This window comes from Ictalurus furcatus, chromosome 28, assembly GCF_023375685.1.
Source record: "Ictalurus furcatus strain D&B chromosome 28, Billie_1.0, whole genome shotgun sequence".
Lineage (NCBI taxonomy): Eukaryota > Metazoa > Chordata > Actinopteri > Siluriformes > Ictaluridae > Ictalurus > Ictalurus furcatus.
In genome coordinates, this window is record NC_071282.1 from 12,168,448 (window position 1) to 12,193,157 (window position 24,710).

A 24,710-nucleotide genomic window follows, 5' to 3' on the forward strand; every position below is an offset into this window, starting at 1 on the left:
AATAACTAAAGCCCCGCCCCAAACATCCTATTAACAAAAGTTAAACACTGCCTATAAAAGCATCGACACACGACTTTTCCAGGGTCTTGTGTATTTTTTAATCAGCATTCTGATGAATGTGCTATTGAGTCATGTATAAGACATGCTGTGTGTGGTTGTCTCTGACGAAGCTACTCTATTTGGAAAGATGTTTTTTTTCAAAAGTCATCTTGATCCAATGCCCACTCGGAAATGGAGTCTGCATACAGTATCTTCTGCCAAGTCCTTGTAGATGACTTGCTCTTGTGTGGACTACCTGACATTTTGCTAAGTGGTTCCTATGTCTTAGCAGCAATTGTGCTGAGAAACAGACTGTTCTTGGTCCGGGGTTTAAGAGGACACATTAATGTCCACTTGCCAAACACAAGCTATTGAAGCTCCTATTACTGGAGTTCATTCATCTAGCGTTGCATGAGCATTTTCCCCGCAAACTTTTGATGTATGTGAGACATTTGCAATGGGAATATTTCATTGCTGCTATCAAGAGTATCAGTATGCCACCTCAAACATGGTGTTTAAGTGTCTGTGTAACTTTGTACATGGGGCAACTTTATTAAATAGCATCTACTTTGTAGCGACAGTCAAAGAGTGTCCATCTAGAGGCGCTTTGTTTTCATGTATAATTACTTATTTATACTTGTATAATTACTAGCTTATTTGTTGCTGTTGACAGTACCTCAGCTCCCCTGTAATCCATCCATTGGTGGAAAAGGACCACCAGAGGACCACAGCTGATCGCATATTTGCAGGAATGGGGCTAGGCTGTTAAACAGATGCACTAGGATATCTAAATCATACTCGGGGCTAATACGTAACGTGTTGGATGCTCATTTTGGAAATGGACCGAGAACTAGAGAGCTTGTGAAAATGGCGTATATTACCCGAATATTTGCATTTTATTTGTATTTAATTATCTTACAAATAAGAAAACCAGCAGCAATTGATTATCACAAATGTTGTTGTTTTTTTTACATAACATTACATATTGTTATAATTCTTGTTAGATATCACCTAGCCCTATATTGAATTGACATTAACATGGTAGTGTTGCTGTTGTCTGAGTATTAATGTCATAAATTCTCCCTCAAAAATACAGGCGCAGGGTGACGTGCATTATATTCCAATACTGTACGACGCAAAGTGGCACTATAGTGTCCCACAATAAAACTTTTAGCCATTTAACCTGATAGATTTGAGTCAAAGTCTTATTGCTTGTCGGGTATTTTCCTTTCGTTTGGTTTTTATTGTATTTATGCAACGCTTATCATTTTTTTAAGTCCATTTTTGCCACAAAAATAGCCACAGATGCTGACATGGCATTAAAAACTACACTAAACTACTTATTGCTTGTTGGTCAGGTATCTCACTGGTTTTCTAATGTTGAATTTGGTTTTTAAGTTTGGTTTTAAATCAGCAAGGAAAGAAAACTAATACTCCCCCAAAATCACTTTTGAGCTGGTCTTTTTCACAGTTTGATGGTGTGCAACTTGTTTTCTTTCAGGTTAGCACAGGTAATTTAATTCACCTATAGACTAATTACAGCTTCAGATAATGCTGACCTATTTAAATGCAGTGTTGAAAGTACTGAGCATCTGATTACTGTGTTGTAATATTGAGCTCTTGATGCTGCGTGCTATTATATGTAGGGCTGCAACTAACAATTATTTTCATAATCGATTATTTGGCTGATATTATTATTTTGATTAATCGGATGGGGCGGGGCAAACGTTCAGTACCTTTTTTTTGTTTGTTTAAAATAAACTCCACAAACTGAGTGTTACAAATATAAACTTCAGACTAAAACTTTACACAACTGTTTGTCCAAAACAGAAAAGAACCCAATACACACACACACACACACACATAAGAAAATATATTATTAATTTAGGACTGTAGTTTAATTCGGTGCTTTTTGTGAATCCATAAAAAAATGCGTAAGTATTTATAAATATAAACTAAATAAATAAGAAATTTATATATATAATATTAGTATATATGCATTATTTACTAACCTATTGACATATTTGAGATGATATTACCTTTCTAAAATCCACACACTAGATGGTAGAGTGCACAGTGTAATTGTACAGTACTTCATTTGGGACACAACTTTAGTATTTACTCTTCGAAGTGTGTTTTCGGAACAGCAGTAACGTAATGAGTAAATCTCCCCCGTGCTGCGCGCAGACCAAATAATCCATAATGACCTCGATTTTCATAATCGATTATTATCGATTAGTTCTCACATCTCTAATTTTATGCCACAGGAAATAACACACCCGCATAGACCATCATAGACAATTAGTGTCTGCAGTATTAGATCCTATACTCTCACCATCCATTTTTATACAGCAGTTAGTCCCGATCCACTAAATTGATTGGTCGAATGACGTTCAAAGAGTGCTTATATTTACTCTAACCATACTGGGGCGTGCTTAATTATAGCACACCTGTCCATCTGCACATTCATGCAATTATCCAATCAGCCAATCATGTGGCAGCAGTCTACTGCATAAAACCATACCGGTCAATAACTTAAGCTGCTTTCACGTAATTACGAGATTCTGACTTGTAAAACGCATTCACGTCCTCGTAGAACTTGTAGAATCTCGTAGAACCTAATTATAGGTTGCAAACTGTGAATTTTCTGAGAGCTCCGACTTGTTCTTACCACCTGACCACTGCAGCGTCATGCGGAAACACTCAAATTGGCGGCAGCTTCAACAATAAAATGTAGTTAAGTCGTTATCTCGTAATATGTCTGTGTAGTAATAGTTTGAATTTTAACTGACTATTATTCATATCTTAATAATGCAAGATTAATCTGAGAATAAATGAACGACATACAATGCAGTTTAATATCATTTTGCAGTTGTCAACATCTCGCACAGATTCATTTAATTCCGAGTCCGAGGACGTGAACAGCTCCGAGTAGAACAGCCGGGTTGTCGTCTAGTAATTACGGTAATTCCGACATGGTGTGAACGCAGCCTTAGACTGGAGTTTTTTGTGGTACATATGAGAAGTTTACAGTAGGAAGTAACAACCAGGAAGCAGGATGTAAACACTTTGTTTGAGCAAGACCCTGCTGTACTTCCTTGCTTTAGCTTAGACTAACAAATACTGTGTAGCTCTAACAGCACGTGGTATGTTCTCATGTCCTCTGGTGTTCATCCGTTCTAGAATGACAAGTTAGGGCCAGATGCTTTTGGTGTGAGGTGAGTCCACTAAATTCTATTCAGTCACATGATCACAGTTTCACTCCTTTGCTAACTCAATATTCTAAATGCGCATCCACTTTTTTATGAAATGACATGGCATTATTATATAACAGCCTAAAAGTGCATAGAAAGCACATCCTGTGTGGGCAGCGTAGCTGATCTGATTTTGGATGGCGTGGGTAGCATCTTGTAGTATCTTGTTTCAGTTTCATGCCGCTTGCCGAAGATACACACAAGCTAATTACCCCAACCTCACACTCATTTAGCCCAAGCGCTGTGTGCTCTGAGAGTAATTAACTAGACCCATCCATATGCTTCCTTCCAATTGGTTTACAGTCAGCTCCAGAAATATTGGCACCCCCGTTAAAGACGGCCACCTTTGTGGTTAATTAGATTAATAATATCACGTTTAGTTTTAAGAAATTTGGGGGGGCTTTATAAAAAACCATGTCACAATTATTGGCACCTCTAGAACCTGTGGCTGGGGTTACATCATTTAGTTCTTACTCACGAATCCTATTATATATAATCTCTTGATTTAGTGTTTAGGAACTCTTTAGTGATCAACCATGACTTCCTGTTCCACTGAGGTATATTTATTAAAGAAAATAATTAAAGGAAAAAGAAACTTATGAAGATTTTATTTTTTATGTAAAAAAAAAAAAAAAAAAATGCTGCAATTGACACCCCTAGAAATGTTTATGGGAAAAGAGTAACTCAAACATTTATATTTTACATTTTTGTAAGTTTACTTTAGCATTTAGGAAGGAAATATAAATGAAATATATCAGGCATTGACTATAAAAAAAAAAAATGTCTGAAAATGCCCAAATCCACTGTAAGGGCAAAAATTAAGAAGACTAAGAAGGATGCAAGTATATTTTTACCTTACACACAGTGATGACGTTAGAGAGGCTCAATTTTTTCTACAAGGATCTTGTTTAGGGATTTGCAGAAGATTGTTTCATTTTGGGGTCACCAAGTCTCCAAATCTACAATTAGACTCCACCTCCATGCCAACAAGCTCATTGTAAGGCATACCAGAAGAAAGCATTTTCTTTCATCTAAGCACAAACCAAAAAAAAAAGCCTGGAGTTCCCTAAACACTACTGGAACTGGGTTCTTTGGTCAGATGAGACAAAATAGAGCTTTCTAGTGACTTGACACTCAAGCTGGGTTTGATATTGTCGGTGTTGTTTTCACTCTCGTATTATCAGTGTGTGATTAAGCCAGTTAACCCATCTTAACCAAGATCTGGAGCCGACCGTGCATACGGACATTCCCACATACCGAAAAACACGGCTCTTTCCTGTACTTCCCTTTTCATGCGTGCGAGTCTAATTTGCATTTCTGCCTCCAGCATGTCCGTGTTTTCCATCGTGTTGCGCTCGGCATGTTTTAAATCGGTCAGGATGAATCTCATCAGAGCTCTGTCTGTCTCTGCCCCCAATTAAAGAGGTTTTTAGAGGACAAGTGAGGGGTCCACAGGGAGGACAGTGTGTTCTAGGCAAGAACATTGCCCAGCTCTTCTGAATGGGTGCTCTACATGCACGCACTGTTTATGAAGGACAATTTGTAAAAATAACAACGAGTTTTATTTCTTTAAAACCCTTTGTAAATAAAATGTACTGCTTATGAATAAAAAAAAAAACAGGAGAGTGTGAATAAAAATGGAAAATAAATGAGCAGCAAAGGAGAAACAAAAAAGTACAAAATTACCCTTATGAAAAAGAATGCAAAAAATAAAATAATAATAAACAGTGCAATTTTTTTGATGAATCTGATTGTAAGAATAACATGAATATACAACTAGTATATAAATTCCGTAGTGTCTGTCCAACATACCTTAAGGGATTAATAAAAGATTGTTCTTCTGCTAATACTTAATAATAATAATAATAATAATAAAGTATATTTATATATTTTAATAAGTTGTAGACATCATGCCATGGCCACCCCAGTCTCCTCATCTAAACCCCATTGAAAACCTGTTGGTGAGCTGAAAAGGGAAGCCCACGAGAGAGACCTGGAGGATCTGGCGAGATTGGGTTTTGATGACTGCTCTCGTCATTCCTGGATTCTTTGCTCTGTGTTCTCTAATCCCATCAATCATTTTTTCTATAGGCCTTTTTTTTTTCCTTTACCAAGAGTGCCATGAAACTGATGGTATATCCCTTGCTGTTCCCTGAACATGATCCCTTTAGTATTAGAAACTAAGCTCATGTTATTGGATTTGAAGCCCTCTGGAAGAGGAAGAGTCCTGCCAGGGTTTTCCCAAGGAGTGCTGGTGCTACTGACTCGAGGAGAAACAGGAGCACACAGGAAGAAAAAAAATCTGTGTGCACAAACCTTTGCTTTCCTATTACTTCGCCAAAACTGATTAATTAACCTTTGAGATTTTTTACGTGCTTTGCTGTTGTGCTGTTTCATTAAAATGGCTTGTGTAGAAAGCGTAACTCATAAATTCTTTCCATCTATTGGTACTAACTATTCCTGTCAGCAGATCTGTTTATTAGCATTAACAAAGAGTCTTGATAATGCAAAACCTCTTTATAAAGCGTGTTGTGGTTGTGCCTTTGACTAACCTTAATGGCAGTTATTAACTGTCTGTTCTGGTTAGATACTGCTATTTTATTTTCAGTCCAGTACCAAGATTAATACTGCCATATTAATGATACTGATACCTTGAAAAGTCTCCTTGTGTATGCAATAATGTGACTATTGCAGTTACTGCAGTGAGAGACAAAGAGCCAAGCAAAAGGGGAAAAAAAAAAAAAAAACAGGAAACATGAAAATATTTGCTAATTTGCAACCATGGATATGAGTAATTATAAGTGGAATAAATAATTTGTTTAATTACAGAAATAAGGCATCAGGAATTGTAGTTCCTATCCTGAACATTATTATTACATCCTGTAACAGTTCATTATCACATTCGGTTTGATTTAAAAAAAACAAAAAAAAAAACACTTGGTATCAATATTTTTATATAAGGATCGATTTCTAAAAAGAAATATCAGTCCACCGAGCCCCTGTACAAGCTCTCCAGCCTTGAGGTTGTGGTGTGAAGACTGAGTTGGTTTCAACCAATATTTCGAACATTTGCTAACTTTTTTTTAATTTAACAAACATGGCTACTGAAGCAACAATGGATATGTATAATACAGGGTGGCCCAAAAGTCCCCATACATACCATCTATGTACGCCAGCACCACGTTGGTCGTGCCTTTACCAGTGGATGTTGATGGACGTCCACTTCTCGGTCGGTCCACAACACTTCCAGTCTTTTTGAATTTGTTAATACGCGTTCTCAACAGTGTCGCGGGTGATGCTCTTGCTATGTTTCGTGTTGAAGACCATCGCAGTCTTGCAGCAGCTTCTCGATCCAGCCATGAGTATTATTTCAATATGCTCTTCTTTTGTCAAAGGCATTCTTAAAGGCTATTTAAACAAAATAGTTTATATTTTATATATAATATTATAATAGTATATAAGTGTGAAACTTTTTGGAGGACATTTAGCTACAAAGTGTTACTTTCCCGTATGTATAGAGACTTTTGGGACGTGCTGTAGTATGACGTGCACCTCTCTCAAATAGCTTAAGCATTAAGGATGTAATGTAGCTAGCATGTATTATTATTCCCCTGTAGTATAAAGTGCTGTGTTTAGAAAGAATTTTGACCTTTCATCTGTAAAACAGAGAGAGAGAGAGATGGAGCAGAAAGCCATCCGCTGAGTGAAAAGGTTTTTAGTCATTATAGACTTTTTAAAATGAATAACACTGTCTGAGTATTTGGCTGCATGGGTCTAAATCTAGGCTCGCACACGAGCACGCATGTCCAAATTCTATTCCCTTTTTAAAATTTACAAAAAAAAATTTTTAGTTTCAGTAAACCACTCAGACTGTAGAACTCTGTGGAGTGAAGCAAACGCTGCAGGAAATGTACTGTACAGGAAGAAGGACCCACACAGAATATAGTATATTTGTATATCACTCTTCAGTGTGTCCTTCATACGATTTGCTCTAATGGATGTTCAGAAGGTCTGATGTTTCTTAGTACCTGGTTTTTGCAGACAGGATCTGAAATTAACTTTGTACTGTAGTTCACCAACCATTTTTTTCCCTGATTTTGGAATCAATCAGAAATTCAACTAGGGACATCACTTATAAAACACAAATAGATCGGTTAATTTGCCAGCAGTGTAAAGGTATCTGTAACGGTTCCCTTTTTAACTCGGAGGGGAAATGAGGAAAGGGAGTCAGGCTTGCAACAGTTCAAAGGACTCTTTATTCTCTCTCACGCTGGCTTTTACCCTCAAAAAGTGAATTCATTACACTTAATTAATTTCATTGAAGAAAGTTTTTACACACAATTTGATTTAGTTCATTCAAAATAAATCAGTTTAGTCGGGTCAACACAATTTAGTTGGTTTAGATCAAATTCACTTACCGTAATTTTCGGACTATTGAGCGCACCTGAATATAAGCCGCACCCACTAACTTTAAAAAGAAAAAAAAAATTGTACATATATAGGCCGCAGGTGTCCACGTTGTAACATGAGATATTTACACAGAAATATTTTTTTAACTTTTAATTAAATACGTACCGTAAATGCTTTTTCCCGAACAGTGCCTGTAACACGGCTGGTTAAAAAAATAAAAAGTACAGTTGCCTACCAGGAAAAGTCATTGATCGCTATCTTAATCTTCCTCCTGCGCACTAAAACCACTAAAGTCGTCTTCTTCAGTGTCGGAATTGAACAGCCTCAGAATTACCGGTACTTCGTCACACACTTCCTCAGTCTCTCTTTTGTTGTCGCTCTCAATGTCACTTACGTCTCGAGGCAAATTCGCCCTTGAGCTTGTGCTGTCCTCTTCATCACGCAGCAGTCCATCCTTTCGAAACCCGCTGGTGATGGTAGATTTTTTGACACTGCTCCACGCTGTTAGGATCCACTGGCAGACTTGAGCAAAAGTTGCTCTTCGCATGCTATTTCCTTCTTCGACAGCCAGATCGATCGCCTTTAACTTGAAAGCTGCATCGTATGCATTTCTTCGTGTGTTTTCCATGATGAGGGTGTGTGCATGAAGCGCAAAATGACTGATCTGAAGAATTTAGTGTGAGTGCGTTTGATTTAATTCGAACAGTTTCATTGGTCCACTGTGACCTGTTCGGTAATTTCATTGGTCCAATGTGACAAGGCTAAATGTTTTGGCGGCATGAATCTTGTTAGCCTGTAAGAATCCATAAATTAGCCGCATCATTGTTTAAGCCGCAGTGTTCAAAGCGTGTGAAAAAAGTAGCGGCTTATAGTCCAGAAATTACGGTACTCTAGTATGGTTTTTTTATATTAATTTACTGAGGTTTACTTAATTTTCTCAAGTTGTTTCATTCATCATTATACACAATGTATGTAATGAACAAATAAGAAAAGACTGGTGTTAGTACTGATATTAGTATAGATCACTGAGTGCCCCTAGCGTATGCACACGCGCCACTCTTCAGCACAAACGGTAACCACAAAATTCAAAAACATTACAGAAACTCCTTCAAATGTCCACCATAACTGAACATTAAACACTAACATGTCTTTCCCTTTACTGGAAAACACACAAAATAACATTTAATCCCTAAATTTACTCTCCTAATACAGTCCCTAGCAAAGCATACTGGGAACTGTAGAGTCAATGCCCAGTTAGTTATGTCAACAAAAGTGATTCGTGTAATTTTAACACAATTTCACTCTGTTCGATCCACCTAATATATTTAAAACTGAAGTTTACCTAATTCAATTAAGTTGTGACAGAATGTTCAAAAACCGTGTTGCTTTAGCTCATTCTAAACAATTAACAAGGGGCAAAAAATCGTTTTTTGAGTGTACAGGATGCAACTGAAAGCACAAAGAGACACAACTCTCACTAATTACACGCAGGTGAGTATCATCACGTATTACCAGCCGGTTCGACCTGCCTCCTCTCCCTCCACAGCCGACGCTGTCCTCTCCGTCCTTACCAGCACTGGTGTGACACCATGCGCCAAAAACATATTTTTCAAGTACTGTGCATATTGTTTGGTGATCTCAGTGTTTCTGTAGCAGAAATAGGAGTTTAATAACACAAATCATATGTGTTTAACTAAAATAATACATTTTGTAATGATCCACTTTCCAGTACATAAAACAAGTGGAAAATAAGTAAGGCTCAAAGAATTTTCCCTGGAGGTTGACACAACACTGTGGTGTTCTTGGCAAACCAGGCATTAGTTGAGAGTCGGGCTGCAACTAACGATTGTTTTCATAATCGATTAGTTGGCCGATTATTTTTTTTTTCGATTAATCGGATGGGGCGGGGCAAAGTTTCAGTACCATTTTTCGTTTATTTCAAATAAAATCCACAAACTGAGTGTTACAAATATAAACTTTACGCAACTGGTTGTCCAATTATATAAGACTGAAAAGAACCCAATACACACAGACACACACCAGAGTATATATTATTCATTTAGGACTGTAGTTTAATTCTGTGCTTTTTGTGCATCCATAAAAACAATGCATAAATAAATAAACTAACATGTATAAGTTTATATTATATAATAGTATTTATGCATTACTTTTTGTAAAAGGTAACGCTGACAGAAAAAGTAAACTGAAGAAAGTCACTGTCGGTGACTCTGGGTATTAGGCGAAAGCTAGCGGCGTCGCATTACGTGCGTATGACGTCATGTGCCGTCTGCTAGGAAGCGGCTTTTAGTTCTGGTTAGTTAAAAAAAAACACGTTAGTGTTCCTTTTGAGACGATATTGCCTTTCTAAAATCCACACACTAGACGGTATAGTATATAGTGCATAGTGTAAGTGTATAGTACGTCATTTGGGACACAACTTTAGTATTTACACTCCGAAGTGTGTTTTCGGAACAGAAGTAACGTAATGAGTAAATGTACCGCGCGCAGACCAACTAATCGATAATGAGATTCGTTGACAACGATTTCCATAATCGATTATTATTGATTTTATCGATTAGTTGTTGCAGCTCTATTTGAGAGATTATATTAAGATTTTCTTCCCTGTAAATGGAGTAAAATATTAAACCTATTCCTGCAGCACAGCCACTCTTCTCTTATTAGTTTTGATTTCCCCACTGAAATGGAAATTTTATTGCAGGTTTTAGTTGACCAGTTTTTTATTGTTATCCTTCTGTTCTAATGCTTCTATCTAAGCCCCTTGTAGTCCATTAATGCCATCAAGCTGAGTTCTTTAGTAATTAATTAATGTCCAATTAGACAGCAGTGATGGGAATTTAATTGGCAGTAATGGATCATTCTTGGACTAGCTTCATTCCCATTTCTCATTAGTACTTTATTATTCATTAATGTCTACTTAATGAACAATTATTATATTTTTAGGAGCATTAATGTGCGATTATTGGTCAGCCCGTGGAGCTAAGCAATCAGTTTACCTTCTGATTAGATCATTGTAATCTATTAATGTCTAATAAGAAATGGACAGTAAATGAACAATTTTTAGAATTTAAAGAACAGTGAATGGACAGTTGTTGGAATTAAGTAATATGATTTGCCAGAGGTTTAACAGTTAACATTGCCGGAGGTTATTTATAATCCATTATAGAACTGCGTAATTCTCAATTCTGATTGGTCAGGCAGCGTTAAGTGATTTTCCATAACAGCAGCTCTGACAGTAGGTGAAGTTTTCTGTGAGGAGATGTTCATTTAGCGTTTTTTTTAAAGGAGTCTCCAGTGTCAGTGCTTTTGTAAGAGTCAGGGGTAACGGAGAAGGAGCGCTTTGCGGCTTCTTGAAAACATGCCAAGCTGCAGTTTTTTGTCTTATTAACTTCAGCAGGGAGAAAAAGAGGTTGTTTTATAGCATGTCTTGCAGATGTTGCGTTAAAATGTTAAAAATGTTACTAAAACTAGATAAGATGCAGAACGTGCCTTTATTTAATTATTAATATGGTTAGCATATTGGTATATGAGAAATACAATGGTGAGATGTGCTGTTATTGAAAATGAATCAGTGGCAGGTTGGTGTGACGCCGTTGTCACCCTAAGGTTGCTTGTTTTTGTTTTTTCAGTAGCAGCGCACCCCATGTTTTATTCCTTACTTTTTTCATTAAGCCAGTAAAGATCCAAGCAATATTACCAGTTAATATTCTTATTCATTAGGATTTTGTTTTAGTACAGGCACGCTGATTAATGAGATACATTTCAGGATAGAAAGGGGTTTTAATTGGCATTAGGATATTGTTTTCAAGTAGTTCAGCAGGGGTTTAAATCCAGTTTGCTGAGATTACACTGAATATCAAAATACATACCCATCTACCATATACAGTAATACCATTTTATATTCCTGCAACATGCTCTCAACCAGAGTCACTGTGATATGTAGGTTTTCATGGTTCTTCATTTATCCACTGATTTGTAGCTATTCTAGTTGTTTGGCAGTTATCAAAGCAGGTCACGGGCTGGTCAGTGGAGCAGTGTTAAGAGGATCTTCAGAAAGTGTCTCCTCTTGCACTCATCTCTGGCCTTCAATGGTTTCTAATCACTGTTCATGTCCAGTCTAATGGGTTGAAATCCGCAGGTGTCGGGTGAAAAGTACAGCCTGCAATATTGGTGCATACAGAAATGCTGGCTCGGCATGGCTGGTTGTCAGGGGCGACAGGAAGACCACCTGTTGTGTATTGGAGGGCCACAGCATCCGCTCCTACCGATCACTCGTCAAAGGCACTCATGTTATACAACCTGCATATGAATGCGAGATATTTTCCCCTGTCCTTTGCTCATTGAGCGGGTTCCTGTTTTGTCTCTGAGAACACAAGCTGGGAGACAAGCTGAAGTTTCCCAGATCAGACGGAGATACTGATGATTCCTGCGTCAGATGCGCAGAAAGCAACCATTTGTTTTAGACGGTGTCATCTCGATCACTCCAGCTGGCTTTGTGTGGGGCTGTGGGGAATTGTGGGACTGCACAATTAATCATATCTGTAATAATTGTGGTCATACGTTTCAACTTTAATACTTAATAGTTCATTGATTATGTTGTGTGTGTGGGGGGGGGCCAATGATTAATTGATTATTCAGCCCCCTGGTCAAGTGAAAGCTCCAGTACCATGTTTCAGTAGCCTGGAATCTGACTTGGCTAAAATACATTAGCTAATGTAAAAACTTAGGGCGGGCTAATGAAGTGCATACAGACTAAGATCAACAAACAAGTAAATATTAACTATCTGCTTCGAGCAAAGTTTCGAATTTACCTCAATCATGCTGTAGTTACAGCAGCAAGGTGCATCGCGTTATGTTTAAACATAGCTACATGCTAAATGAAAACGTTTGTTTTACGAAAGACATTTTGTTTAAACATGGCCACATACTAAATGAAAACGTTCGTTTTGCGAAAGTCAGTAAGGAGTAATTGCCTCTATTCCTGTTTGTTGAACGTACTTGTTGGCAGTTAGGAATTAAAAAAACAAAACAGACCACACATGAACCTGGTTACTGGTTTGTCTACCCTTGACTGTATTCTGTACATGTTTTTTCACTTTAGTGCCTTAACGTACAACTTTGTTTTAACCAAAGATGAAGGAAACCTTAATGACGGATCAGCCACTGTGGGTAACGACTTCATTATTTCATGTCCTTGGTGCATTAGGATGGGTGATATTAGCTCATAAACCTGTGCAAGCCTAAAGAGAGATATGGGCAAAGCCTGATTTTCAGCTTTGTAGACAGACTACACTGTGAATTTATAGCCATGACTGCGAATTCTGCTTGCATACTACTGTATACCATATCATAGTTACCATAGATGAAGGAATATTTTGACATAGCATTTAGTATTGTGCTGTTTAGGAGGTAGTCATAAGGAAAGGAAGTATTTTTCTACCTCAGCCAGGCCTAGCAAGTTTTCAGACATCCAGATAGTATTTGCAGATCTTTATTTGCCTGTGAGTGAGCACGTTCTGTGGAAAGCCTGATGGATCTGTATAAAACCATAGTTACTCACCGGACCCTTCTCAGGTCCAGACTTGACCATTAATGTTACATCAAGCTGGAAAAGCCATCGCTCAGACGACAGCACAATGCAGTATGAGTGACCTATTGTGCAATCTGAAGAGCTTGAAGCACTCAAGGGTCTGTAGAGAGTAAAAGGTGCTCTAAATGCTCTGGCTGCCTTGGATAACCTTGAAACTAAATGAAAAAGAGATATTGGAGGGAAATACTTGGCATGCCCCAAATCCAGCTAATTGAGAGCGGCTCCCCTGCCATTTGTGTGGCGAAGTTTGAACATTGTGTGTTTTAAAGCTTCTTCTCTGCTTAGTCATTCAGGCCATCTGCTTTTTTTTTTTTTTCTATCTGTGGGCGACCAGGAGGAAATCTGGTCAGCGATGATAGACGGTGCGTGAGTTTTGTTGGCTTTTCTTCTTTTTTTCGTTGCATTTGCGTCATTCGATTTCAGTTACCTTGTCTACTCTTTCGCACATGGTTGTTTAGCATGCGTGGTCGAATAGTAATCCTCAATGAGAAGTATCTGAAGAGGCTTGAAGGTGGGATGATGATGATTTTACATAATCCCCCATCTCGCTCTCTTTCTCTTTCCGTCTCTTTCTGTCTGTATTGGTTTGAAGAGCTCTATTGAGTTTATTATTTTTTTTTATCTGGCGAACAATGGCTTGTCCATCTGTCCAGCCCTGCTTTGATTCTGCAGCTTTGATTTAAATAACATCCATAATTACACACAAAAGAGATCTTTTTCACAATAAAACAATCGGTTTTCCTTTGTGGGGAAGCCTCAAGAAGATGGACCAAGCTGAGCTAATTGGTCGTTTTGGCTTCGTTCCAATACCGTATCTGTAGGGCCGTTTCTACGCTTCATTACCTTAAGAGACGTTTGTTCGATGAGCCCTTGAAGGCCTGAGGGATGGCATCAGCATCTCTGTTGTCATCAGAAGGGTCTCATTTATAAATATTCTAGTAGTGTTGTGTGGAAATGTTTTCATTGACCCAAACTGCAAATCCCCATCAAATTGACAAATTTTGTTAATGCTGATTTTCGTTGCATGCATACAGTATGTTAATATATGGTAATGACCTGTAAATGGACATTTAGTGAGGCCTACAATGCTCCATAAAAGGCAAAGCTCAGAGAGCTGAAAACAACAAAATGACTACTAAACAGTGAAAGAGTTACTCTTACAGTAATACAGCTCAGCCACTGCAGTATTGCACCTACCACAGGCACAGAATAACACTTCCTCCAGTTAAACAGTGACTTTTTTTGTCCTACTTGAATAGACTTATTTGTCTTACTCTATGGATTTGTTTTGGATTGCAAACCGGGAATTGAACCCGGGCCGCAGCACTGAGAGCGCTGAGTCCTAACCAATAGACCACCGGTTTGGTTGCAGTAAATTCTTTTGTTACCGTTCAAAGGTTTGTGTTCCAATCAGCGCCTGCTACGTGTTTTTATGAGCTGAGTAAACATTTTACATTATTACATCATTAAAATCAGCTTCATTTGTGTCAATAATCAGTTTGATTTGTAACATACTTCGAGGCTTCATATCCTCGCCAAGGGCTTGTCATGTGCAGTTATACGTCACTGGACTAATTTGCCTAATCTTCACTGTAATTTAAACAACAAAGGTCTGGAGGAACCAAATGGTCCTTTGAAAAAAGTTCCTGGGATTAATTGTTCCGGTAATTTCGGTGGAAAAGCAGCTTTGCGTTTTCAAAAAGTCTTAAAAGTTTTAAGTCTTATACCCCCGTCGTTGTCCACAGTGTTTCGGCCCTAGGATTTTAAAGCAGCAAACAAGGAAAACAATAAAATGCATGAATGACATCGCATCCAGCTAGCCAACTCCATTTGCCATAACAAGTGCTGGAGTAAACCCGGGTGTGAGCTCGTCCGCGGTCACTTGACTGCCACTGAATTTGTTGGGTCGATCTGGCCCAAGCTCCTTTATCCTTTTTTCTTTTTTCTTCATTTGAAAGCCTTGTGAAAGGGTGTTTTTTTTTTTGTAAAGATAAAACCGAACTTCCTTTCATCTGGAAGAAATGTTGCACCTATTTCTACGTTATTAACAATCTCTTGCAGTACTGGTCAACTGACAAGCTGCTGCTGGGAAAGAGCGTCTTTGAGAACGGTCCAATCACACGCAGTCAAAAAATCTAAAAAAAAAAACAATATTGTTTCGCTAACAACAAAAGTGGGAGTGTCTGGGGCACAATGAGCTGTGCCCAGAGGACAGTCTGAAGCAAGCCAATTAGAGAGCAGCCTCGTCACCTGCTTTCCATAAGTTTAAGACCCCACGTACACACTCATTTGGCTGGTGCCTTGCACACAGATATAAACAAAATACAATATTGATTTTTATTTATCTATTTATTTATTTTAAAATAAATGCTAACATGAGGCGAACACCAGGCGAATAGTACGACTAAGTAATTTTATTTTAGAACTATTTTGCAATATATATAACTGGGTTTAATATGTTTAAGTAGCCGCCTTCTCTTGAAGGGTCCGTACCCCAGCGCCCCCTATTGACCACTGCTCTTCAGTTCACCCCACAGGTTTTCTATGGGTTTAAAGTCAGGGGACTGGGATGGCTATGGAAAGACATTGATTTTGTGGTCAGTAAACCATTTTTGTGTTGATTTTGATGTATGTTTTGGATCACTGTCCTGCTGGAAGATCCAACAACAACCCATTTTAATCTTTCTGGCAGAGGCAGTCAGGTTTTCATTTAATATCTATTGATATTTGATAGAGTCCTTGAAGCCATGTATCCTAACAAAATGTCCAGGTCCTCTGGCAGAAAAACAGCTCCAAAACATTAAGGAGCCACCACCATATTTAACCGTCGGCATGAGGTACTTTTCCATATGGCTACCTCTCTGTATACACCAAAACCACCTCTGGCGTTTATTCATCTGACCATAGGACCCGATCCCATTTGAAGTTCCAGTAGTGTCTGACAAAATTGAAGATGCTGGAGTAGGATTTTGTTTGAGAGTAGAGGCGTTTTTCTTGAAACCCTTCCAAACAACACTCCACCATCCTCAGCCCCCACACGCGATACAGCACCCGGGTCTTCTTCTTTCTGTTTGCGGACGTGACATAACCACACAAAGACGAATGATGTCAACTGACATTTCCCGCGAAATCCGACGTGACAGCTCAGATTATAAATCATTATTATATGTTTACCGTTGCGAATCAGGGTAAGGTAAGGAGACGGTTTTGAACACTGTTTTTTTGCGTAGTTGGTAAATAATTGAGTTTTGTTTATTTTTAACCAAAAAAGGTTTGATACTGCAGCTTTAATATTTCACATTTAAAATAGCTGAGTTTCAGTGTTCAAATTGAATTTGACTTAGCAGATACAACCTCTTTATTCCTTACTTTAATCAGTTAGCAAAAGCAGATGCTTAGGATGCTAGAAATTATGCTATTCTTTGTCAGAATGGAAGTTGACATGGATGTGTATAAAAAAAACAAAAAAACCCATCAACAACTAAAATGCAGTTACATCCTGCACCAACAGAGAAAATTTTTTTTGTTGCTGAGGGAATATGTGACTTTGGCAAACAGGAACACTGCAGCAAGAGTGTGTCTGAAGCTCGGAGACACAAACGCACACAGAACAGCAAATGCACCTCATGTCGCCTCTAGCACTTAATCTTAATTATCTCAGCCCTCAAGGAAAGGTTCTTTCAGGCACACTTTTTTTTTTTTCCCCCAATTACCCACCAGTGTGGATGAATGCTTTAGCCCCTCGCTGTGGCAGGATTCTCAGTGACAGCAGTGTGAGCAGTTACACAACAAACCTATGCCTGTTTCCAGAGCACAAGGAATGTCATCTTCATAATAACACTCGGTTAGGATTTCTCTCCTTGACATCACCAGACTGGAAGAGATGGGAGGAAGGAAGGAGGCAGACTGCAAAGTGTTGGCTGAGAGAAAAATACGTTTAAAGGAACACCTCGGGGCTTATTAAAGCTAATCTCTGTCCCCTGCGTTTTTAGAGTATGTGCGATTTACCAACAACAAGAATTTCATAATTGCTCCCAGTCATTTAGAGATGATTCAATTGTTATATCGTACAAGCCTAATATGATAATAGCAGTATCCAGATTGAAAGGTAGCAGGGTAATGTGTGCATGCATGAGGAATGGATACAAAATGAAAAGTCTCTGTGCAAGAATACAAATGACATGTGAAGTGTTGTTTTATTTTAATATTTAGTTTTTTCTTGTTACTGTTGCAGTTTTTCGTGCATTATTCCTCACATTGTTACTCTCTGACTATAATGAAGTCTTGAGTGTGCTTTCTCTCTCTCTCTCTCTCTTTCTCTCTCTGTCACTTTGTGTTTGCCTTTGTATAATGAACAAGGAAACGTCCATTTCAGAAAGTCCCTAGTAACAATGTGTGCTCCAAAACTGCATACTACTGTACTCCATTTTATTAGAAAGTAGTATGCCTCTATAACTATAATACGTAATGGACTCTTTAGACATATTACATAGTACAGTAGTGTACTGTAGGAGATGCAATAATACAATAATGTTCTAGCATCCGTTATAGAAGGAAAGTCTACGTCATTCACCAATCATAGCTTTATATTTTGCAAATTTAGGCATGTTTTATTGTTCTTGTTCTTGTACTGGTTTTAACAGGTGGATTCTTACTTATGCGCGTCTCTGTCTTCCTTCTGTGACTGCAGACGGCGAGCTAGAGGGCGGGCGGTTGATGAAACCCTCCCACAAATCTTTTCCACTCCTCCTCTGAGCTCCTCCCACAGCCCTGTCTCCATGGCGATGAGCAGCGACCCCGGGTACGTGGAGCCGGAGCTCGACTCCGACTCCTCTTCCACCTCCTCATCCCCAATGCCTCTCTCTGCCAAGATGGCCGCCATCACCATAACTGACCCCTCCATCAACGGGTTGAGAAATGGGGCGGGGCATAAGAGGGCTCCACCCCAAAGGCCACACCTCTCCGGCAGGAAGATGTCGCTTCAGGAGAGAGGGACGTACCTGTCAGCAGGGGGTGGAGCTGAGCGCATCTCTCACATTTCACCACGCTCTGCACGACGGCCAACTATCGAGTCCAAGCGGGTGTCCATTTCAGACTCACAGGTGAGACTCGGCCATGTGTCCACTACCAAGACTGGATTTATTTTATTAGTTAGGTTGAAGAGGAATCCAAATTTGCTTCAGTTGATTTATGTGAGGATGTACTGCTCAAAGTTTATTGCTCAAATCTTTCTCTTTTTTTTAAACTGTTGTATGAAATCTATCAGGATGTTACTTTACCTCCTTTTTAAAACTGTTGTAATGTCAAATGTTTAATTGAAACAGACAGACATGGACGCACCGAACACATTACAGTTATATAGTGTGTTATACGATATACTCTATATGTTATACAATTTCACTCCCATTATTGAAATATGTGATGGTGTTTTGAGAGACAGTTTTAGCAGCTGCTGAAACAGTGAGCTGATCAAATGAACAGTGCACTCTGATGTTTGGACGTTTTGAATCGTTTGGATATTGTACAGCTTTCAGTGTAAAAATCCCTAAAGTAGCTATGTGTAAAAGTCTTTGTAAATGCGTTATTTAAGGTAATATTAACATTTCTTTATATATTATTTTATAGTTAATTCAATGTTTATAAAACTGACCACAAAAAAAACTGATCACAAAACAATGTACAGGTTATTCTGCTTTCTGCCCTTAGAAAACACATTAAACAAACAAAAAACCCTTCATATAGCACTATCTTGCATCTGTCTGTCTCTCTCTCTCTCTCTCTCTCTCTCTCTCTCTCTCTCTCTCTCTCTCTGTGTGTGTGTGTCTGTCTCTTTATCTGTTGCTTATTCCATCTGTCTGTCCCTCTATCTTTGCTATTTCTCTGTTTATATTTCGCTATCTGTCTGTCTCTCACGCTCTCTGCCTATCTGTCTGTCTCTTTATTGCTGTCTCACTCTGACTATCCGTCTCTCCATCTTTGCTATTTCTGTTTATATTTGTCTGCCTATCTGTCTCTCTTGCTTTCTGTCTACCTGTCTGTCTCTCTCTGCCTGTCTGTCTCGCTTGCTTTCTGTCTGTCTGTCTCTCTCTGCCTGTCTGTCTCGCTTGCTTTCTGTCTGTCTGTCTCTCTCTGCCTGTCTGTCTCGCTTGCTTTCTGTCTGTCTGTCTGTCTCTCTCTTTCTGTCTCTCTTGCTTTCTGTCTGTCTGTCTCTCTGTCTGTCTGTCTCTCTCTCTGTCTATCTCTCTTGCTTTCTGTCTGTCTGTCTCTCTCTGTCTGTCTGTCTCTCTTACTCTCTGTCTGTCTGTCTCTCTTGCTCTCTGTCTGTCAGTCTCTCTTGCTTTCTGTCTCTTTGTCTCTCTTGCTTTCTGTCTGTCTGTCTGTCTGTCTCTCTTGCTTTCTGTCTGTCTCTCTCTGTCTGTCTGTCTCTCTTGATCTCTGTCTGTCAGTCTCTCTTGCTTTCTGTCTGTCTGTCTCTCTTGATTCTGTCTGTCTCTCTCTGTCTGTCTGTCTCTCTTGCTCTCTGTCTGTCAGTCTCTCTTGCTCTCTGTCTGTCAGTCTCTCTTGCTTTCTGTCTGTCTGTCTCTCTTGCTCTCTGTCTGTCAGTCTCTCTTGCTTTCTGTCTGTTTGTCTCTCTTGCTTTCTGTCTGTCTCTCTCTGTCTGTTTGTCTCTCTCTGTCTGTCTGTCTCTCTCTCTCTGTATCAGCGCCGTTGCGATACGCTTTGATCTCTCCGCAACAGTCACGTGTTTCGTGTTGCTCTCAATAGTTCCCAATAAGCCCGCGCTCTCAACCTGTTTGAAAGGGTCTGAGCAGGACAGACAGCAGCAGCGACTATATTTGCAGCAATTTTTGTATATATTAACGCATAATGTGCTTTGATTACTGCGTTAACTACATTTTAGTAGCATTTGTTTTCTGGGGAGTGATGGAAAGACAGCATTAATACGTTTTTCTGTGTTCAGTTTGGGAGGAAAAGGGGATTGCTCCCATAACATAGAATACATTTACAATATGTATGCATTCATATTTTTTTTGTGCTTCTGTGGTTATAATTATTCACATCCTAATGTTATCTTATGTTAAGACATGCAGATAATCATGCACAACAAGTGAATAACAACGAATGCAAGCAACTGCTCAGTTTAACCCAAGAAACAGGTTTGGTTAATAGTGCAAAATAAACAAGGCAAACAATGGAATACAGCAAAACATTTTATTATCTAATATATCCAAGGAGAGGGTAGATAACATTTTCCTTGAATGGGCAGTCTTCAGAGAAACTCATTCAACCCTCTACAGGGAGAGAGAGATGACAGAAAGCAGGCCACTTTTATACAGTTCCTGGAAAGTGATTAGGCTGAAACTGATGAATAAAACGACAGTGCTAATAATAATAAAAAAATTATACCTCTTATTATTATATATCATTATTATATATCATTATTATTATTATTTCTTTATCTTCCCCTGAATGTTCAATGTTGAGGGTGGGGTGGGGTAGGGGAGTGTTTATAAATAACTGCAATTAATTTGAGGTAAATGTAGGCCAACTGACATCTGGTGCTAGTAGCTAGTGAAGTGGTGCTCATGCTAGATAACCGCAATTAGAATGTAACTAGCTATTATCTAACAATAAACATGAACTAAAGCTGGCTACATAAAATACCACTTGACTAGATTCATGAAGTCAGCTAATGCGTTAAAATGTCAAAAAATGCAATCATTTAATCAACTTCTCAGCGACTGTGTTTGGGAAGCATTGAAATGAAAGGGTTCAGTGCTGGAACTTTTCAGTGTTTTGAACCATCGGTTTCCCCACGACACGCGTCACATCCACGCTCTCCCATTCCTACAGAAGTCTATGGGAGTGTCACACCTCTCTTTTTCAACCGCACTGCTCTGTATGTGTATCTCTCTCTCTCTGTCGCTCACTCCAGCTGTCTGTCTCTCTCTCTTTGTTTGCTATTACTCTTTGTTTTTCTGTCTCTCTCTCTCTGTCTCTTGATCTGTCTGTCTGTCTGTCTGTCTCTTTATCTGTCGCTCACTCCATCTGTCTGTCTCTCTCTCTCTTTGTTTGCTATTTCTCTTTGTCTTTCTCTGTCTGTCTCTCGCTATCTTAATCTGTCTGTCTGTCTCTTTATCCGTTGCTCACTCCATCTGTCTGTCTCTCTCTCCCTTTGTTTGTTATTTCTCTATTTTTTCCCTCTGTCTGTCTCTGTCTCTCTTTATCTGTCTGTCTGTCTCTTTATCTGTCGCTCATTCCATCTGTGTGTGTCTCTCTCTCTCTCTCTCTCTTTCTCTTTGTTTGCTATTTCTCTGTCCATCTTTCTCTGTCTGTCTCTTTATCTATCTCTCACTCTATCTGTCTCCATCTGTCTGTCTTGCTGTCTCTCTGTCTTTCTATCGCTCTCTCTCACTCTCTGTCTTTCTTGCTGTCTGACTGTCTTGCTCTCTCTATCTGTATCTCCCTCTCTCTCTCTCTCTCTCTCTCTCTCTCTCTCTCTCTCTCTCTCAGAGGGACTGCACACTAGCAGTATGACCGTTGGTCTGCTTTGTTTATTCGTTGCTGTGGTTACTGTAGTCTCCGTCTGATCCTCCTTATTTCCGTTCATTATGTCGAGTTTTAAATGGTTTCTTTTCTATGATGCATTTACTTGCCTAGACGAGATGGTCTAGCGATGGACATGCGATGATGAGTGCGTTCACGAATCCACTCGTCTCGTGCTCCTTGGACCATGTGATATTTTATTTGCAAATGGATCGGCCCACTAATTAACGATTATTGTGTGAAATAACCAGGCAAAAAGGTTTTGTCAGTGTCTAACAAATCATTTAATGAAAAGTTTATTGTGTAAGTGACATTTCAGAATACAAAAGCTCTGTGTGTGCCTGTGTCTGTGTGTGTGTGTGTCCTCTCCCAAGAAAAAGAATATGTGGGCATATTTTCATAGTGCTCCTCTATATCTTAGACATTACTGTATATTCAGATACAGTATCTCACAAAAGTGAGTACACCCCTCACATTTTTGTAAATATTTGATTATATCTTTTCATGTGACAACACTGAAGAAATGAAACTTTGCTACAGTGTATTATTTTGAGGGGACAGCAAATTTACACTGTTACACAAGCTGTACACTCACTACTTTATATTGTAGCAAAGTGTCATTTCTTCAGTGTTGTCACATGAAAAGATATAATCAAATATTTACAAAAATGTGAGGGGTGTACTCACTTTTGTGAGATACTGTATATGCTACATATTTACATACATTTCTCCATATTAGTGAATGAAGATAGGATGTTTTTTAAGGTTTATTAACTTTTGTGTATTTTTCACGTTCTGGGTTTTTGAAGATTGACGTTAAACGACAAACAAAAGCAACACTGCTGTAAGTGTGACAATATTTGGTTTGAGAAACACAGAGAATCAGTTTGAAAGCTGGAACTCAAAAGCTGTTAAAATCTGTCTGTTAAGAGCTAGAACTAACAGAGCTTCTTGACAGCCTGTTTATCATCAGTAGGAGGCCATTAAATCTGAGTGAACAACACTGAGTGTTGTGTGAAAGACTTTCTCTGCAAGTTTACCCCAAAAAGTTCATTATTCGAAAAAAAAGGAAAAGAATCTAAAGGAAAGGCATGCAACATATTCCATATTAACTAATGTTCCTTCTTAACGTTTTATTCATTGCTTTAAGTCAAAAATGCTAAATTTCACCCTGTATGCACATGTCAGTATCAATTTTGCATGATTCACATGCATCACAAATGACTAAAAACGTCTGGGTTACGTAACCCTGTTCCCTGAGAAGGGGACGAGACATTGCGTGAGCTTCACGCTGTGGGAACTGACCTCGTGCATGACCGGAATCTGAAGCCTATTTATAGGCCTGCCGTGATCAGGTGACGTGGCAATTAAGCGCGTCGTGTGATATAAAAACAGCACCTGTGAACCGCGCTGTAAGCCTCTGTTATCTGAAGCGAAGACGCAGTTCACAGCCAAAGTATGACAAAGTTACACAACATCTCGTTCCCTTCTCAGGGAGTAGGGTTACATGCATAGCCCAGACGTTCCCTTTCAAAGGGAACTCAATGTTGTATGAGCTTCATGCTGTGGGAACGACAATATCCACTCCGTCATACTGAGGTAATGGCCTGTTCAAAAGATCCGAGCCAGAGGGTCACTGCAAGACACTCGAGCCCGGGGTGGAATGTATATCTTGGCTGTAATATCGAATAAATATGTGCAGCGTAGACATCACGCCACTGCACACACATCCTGTAAAGGTGTCCCTTCGAGGAGGCGATCCCCCCTAGTGGAATGAGCCCTTATGTCCAGAGGCGTAGCGAGACCACGCTTAAGCAATAGAGGTTGCTTCCACTCTCCAATTATTGATGCGCTGCTACGCCACTGACCAGAACGATGGACGCAAGTACAGAGAGCCCTTACTGGACACAGTAGGTGCAATGTATCTTGTTCTGGTGTGAGGAATAGATGAGGATAGAAAGCCTGCAACACTACCGGCTAGGCAGCAGACATAGGCACTTTAGGAATATAATCCGGCCTAGGATATTGGAAGACCTTGACTAATCCAGGGGCAAAGTCAAGACAGTAAAGGGCAACAGAGATAGCTTATAGATCTCCTACTCACGTGAGAGATGTCAGGGGCAGCAGAAGAGCTACCTTTAGAGTTAGAAGCTTCTCTGAGGCTGACTCTAAGGGCTCAAATGAGACACCTGACAGACCTTCCAGGACCACAGAAAGGTCCCAGGAAGGTATGCATGGTCTGCAGATGGGCCTCAGCCGCCTGAGACCATGCATAAACCTTGAATAGAGGATGTTACCCCACAGAAGATCCTTCAATAGGGGTGTGGCTGGCCGAAATGGCGGCCACATAGACCTTGATTGTAGAAGGAGCCAACGCTGCTGAGAAACGTCCTTTTAAGAACTCCATGATTGTAGCTATTGCACAGTTCACTGGGTCTAGCTGACATTTTTCACACCATGAGAAAAAAGTCACCACTTGAGTGCATACAATTTCCTCATGGATGGTGCTCTAGCGTTCAACTTGTTCTCTACAACCTCAGTTGCAAGATCAGAATCTATGTGCTGGTGCCCCTCAAGGGCCAGACCCACAGTTTCCATAGTTCCAGCCGAGGGTTATGAATCAGCCCTCCAGCTTGAGACAGTAGATCTCTGCTGACAAGAATCTCCCAAGGAGTGCCGTCTAGCAGGGCTATTATCTCTGAGAACCATATTCGAGCTGGCCAATAAGGTGATACTAGCAGCAGACGTAGACGGTCTTGGCGAACTCTCGTTAGAACAGATGTAACCGTGGCCACGTGTGCATCATGCCGTCCAGCCCCGATGGTTCCCTTGGCAGCAGCCAGCCCAGATCC

At 39.5% G+C, this 24,710-nt stretch overlaps 1 protein-coding gene across 2 annotated transcripts in view; it reads left to right on the plus strand.

Moving 5' to 3' along the window:
• camkk1a (calcium/calmodulin-dependent protein kinase kinase 1, alpha a) overlaps positions 1 to 24,710 on the plus strand; it is a 105,917-nt gene that overhangs the window by 33,152 nt on the left and 48,055 nt on the right. For both annotated transcript variants that reach the window (XM_053618727.1, XM_053618729.1), the window contains exon 2: positions 18,002 to 18,413. In XM_053618727.1, the coding sequence (XP_053474702.1) occupies positions 18,090 to 18,413 (324 nt within the window). In that variant the 5' untranslated portion in view covers positions 18,002 to 18,089. The remainder of the gene's footprint in view (positions 1 to 18,001; positions 18,414 to 24,710) is intronic.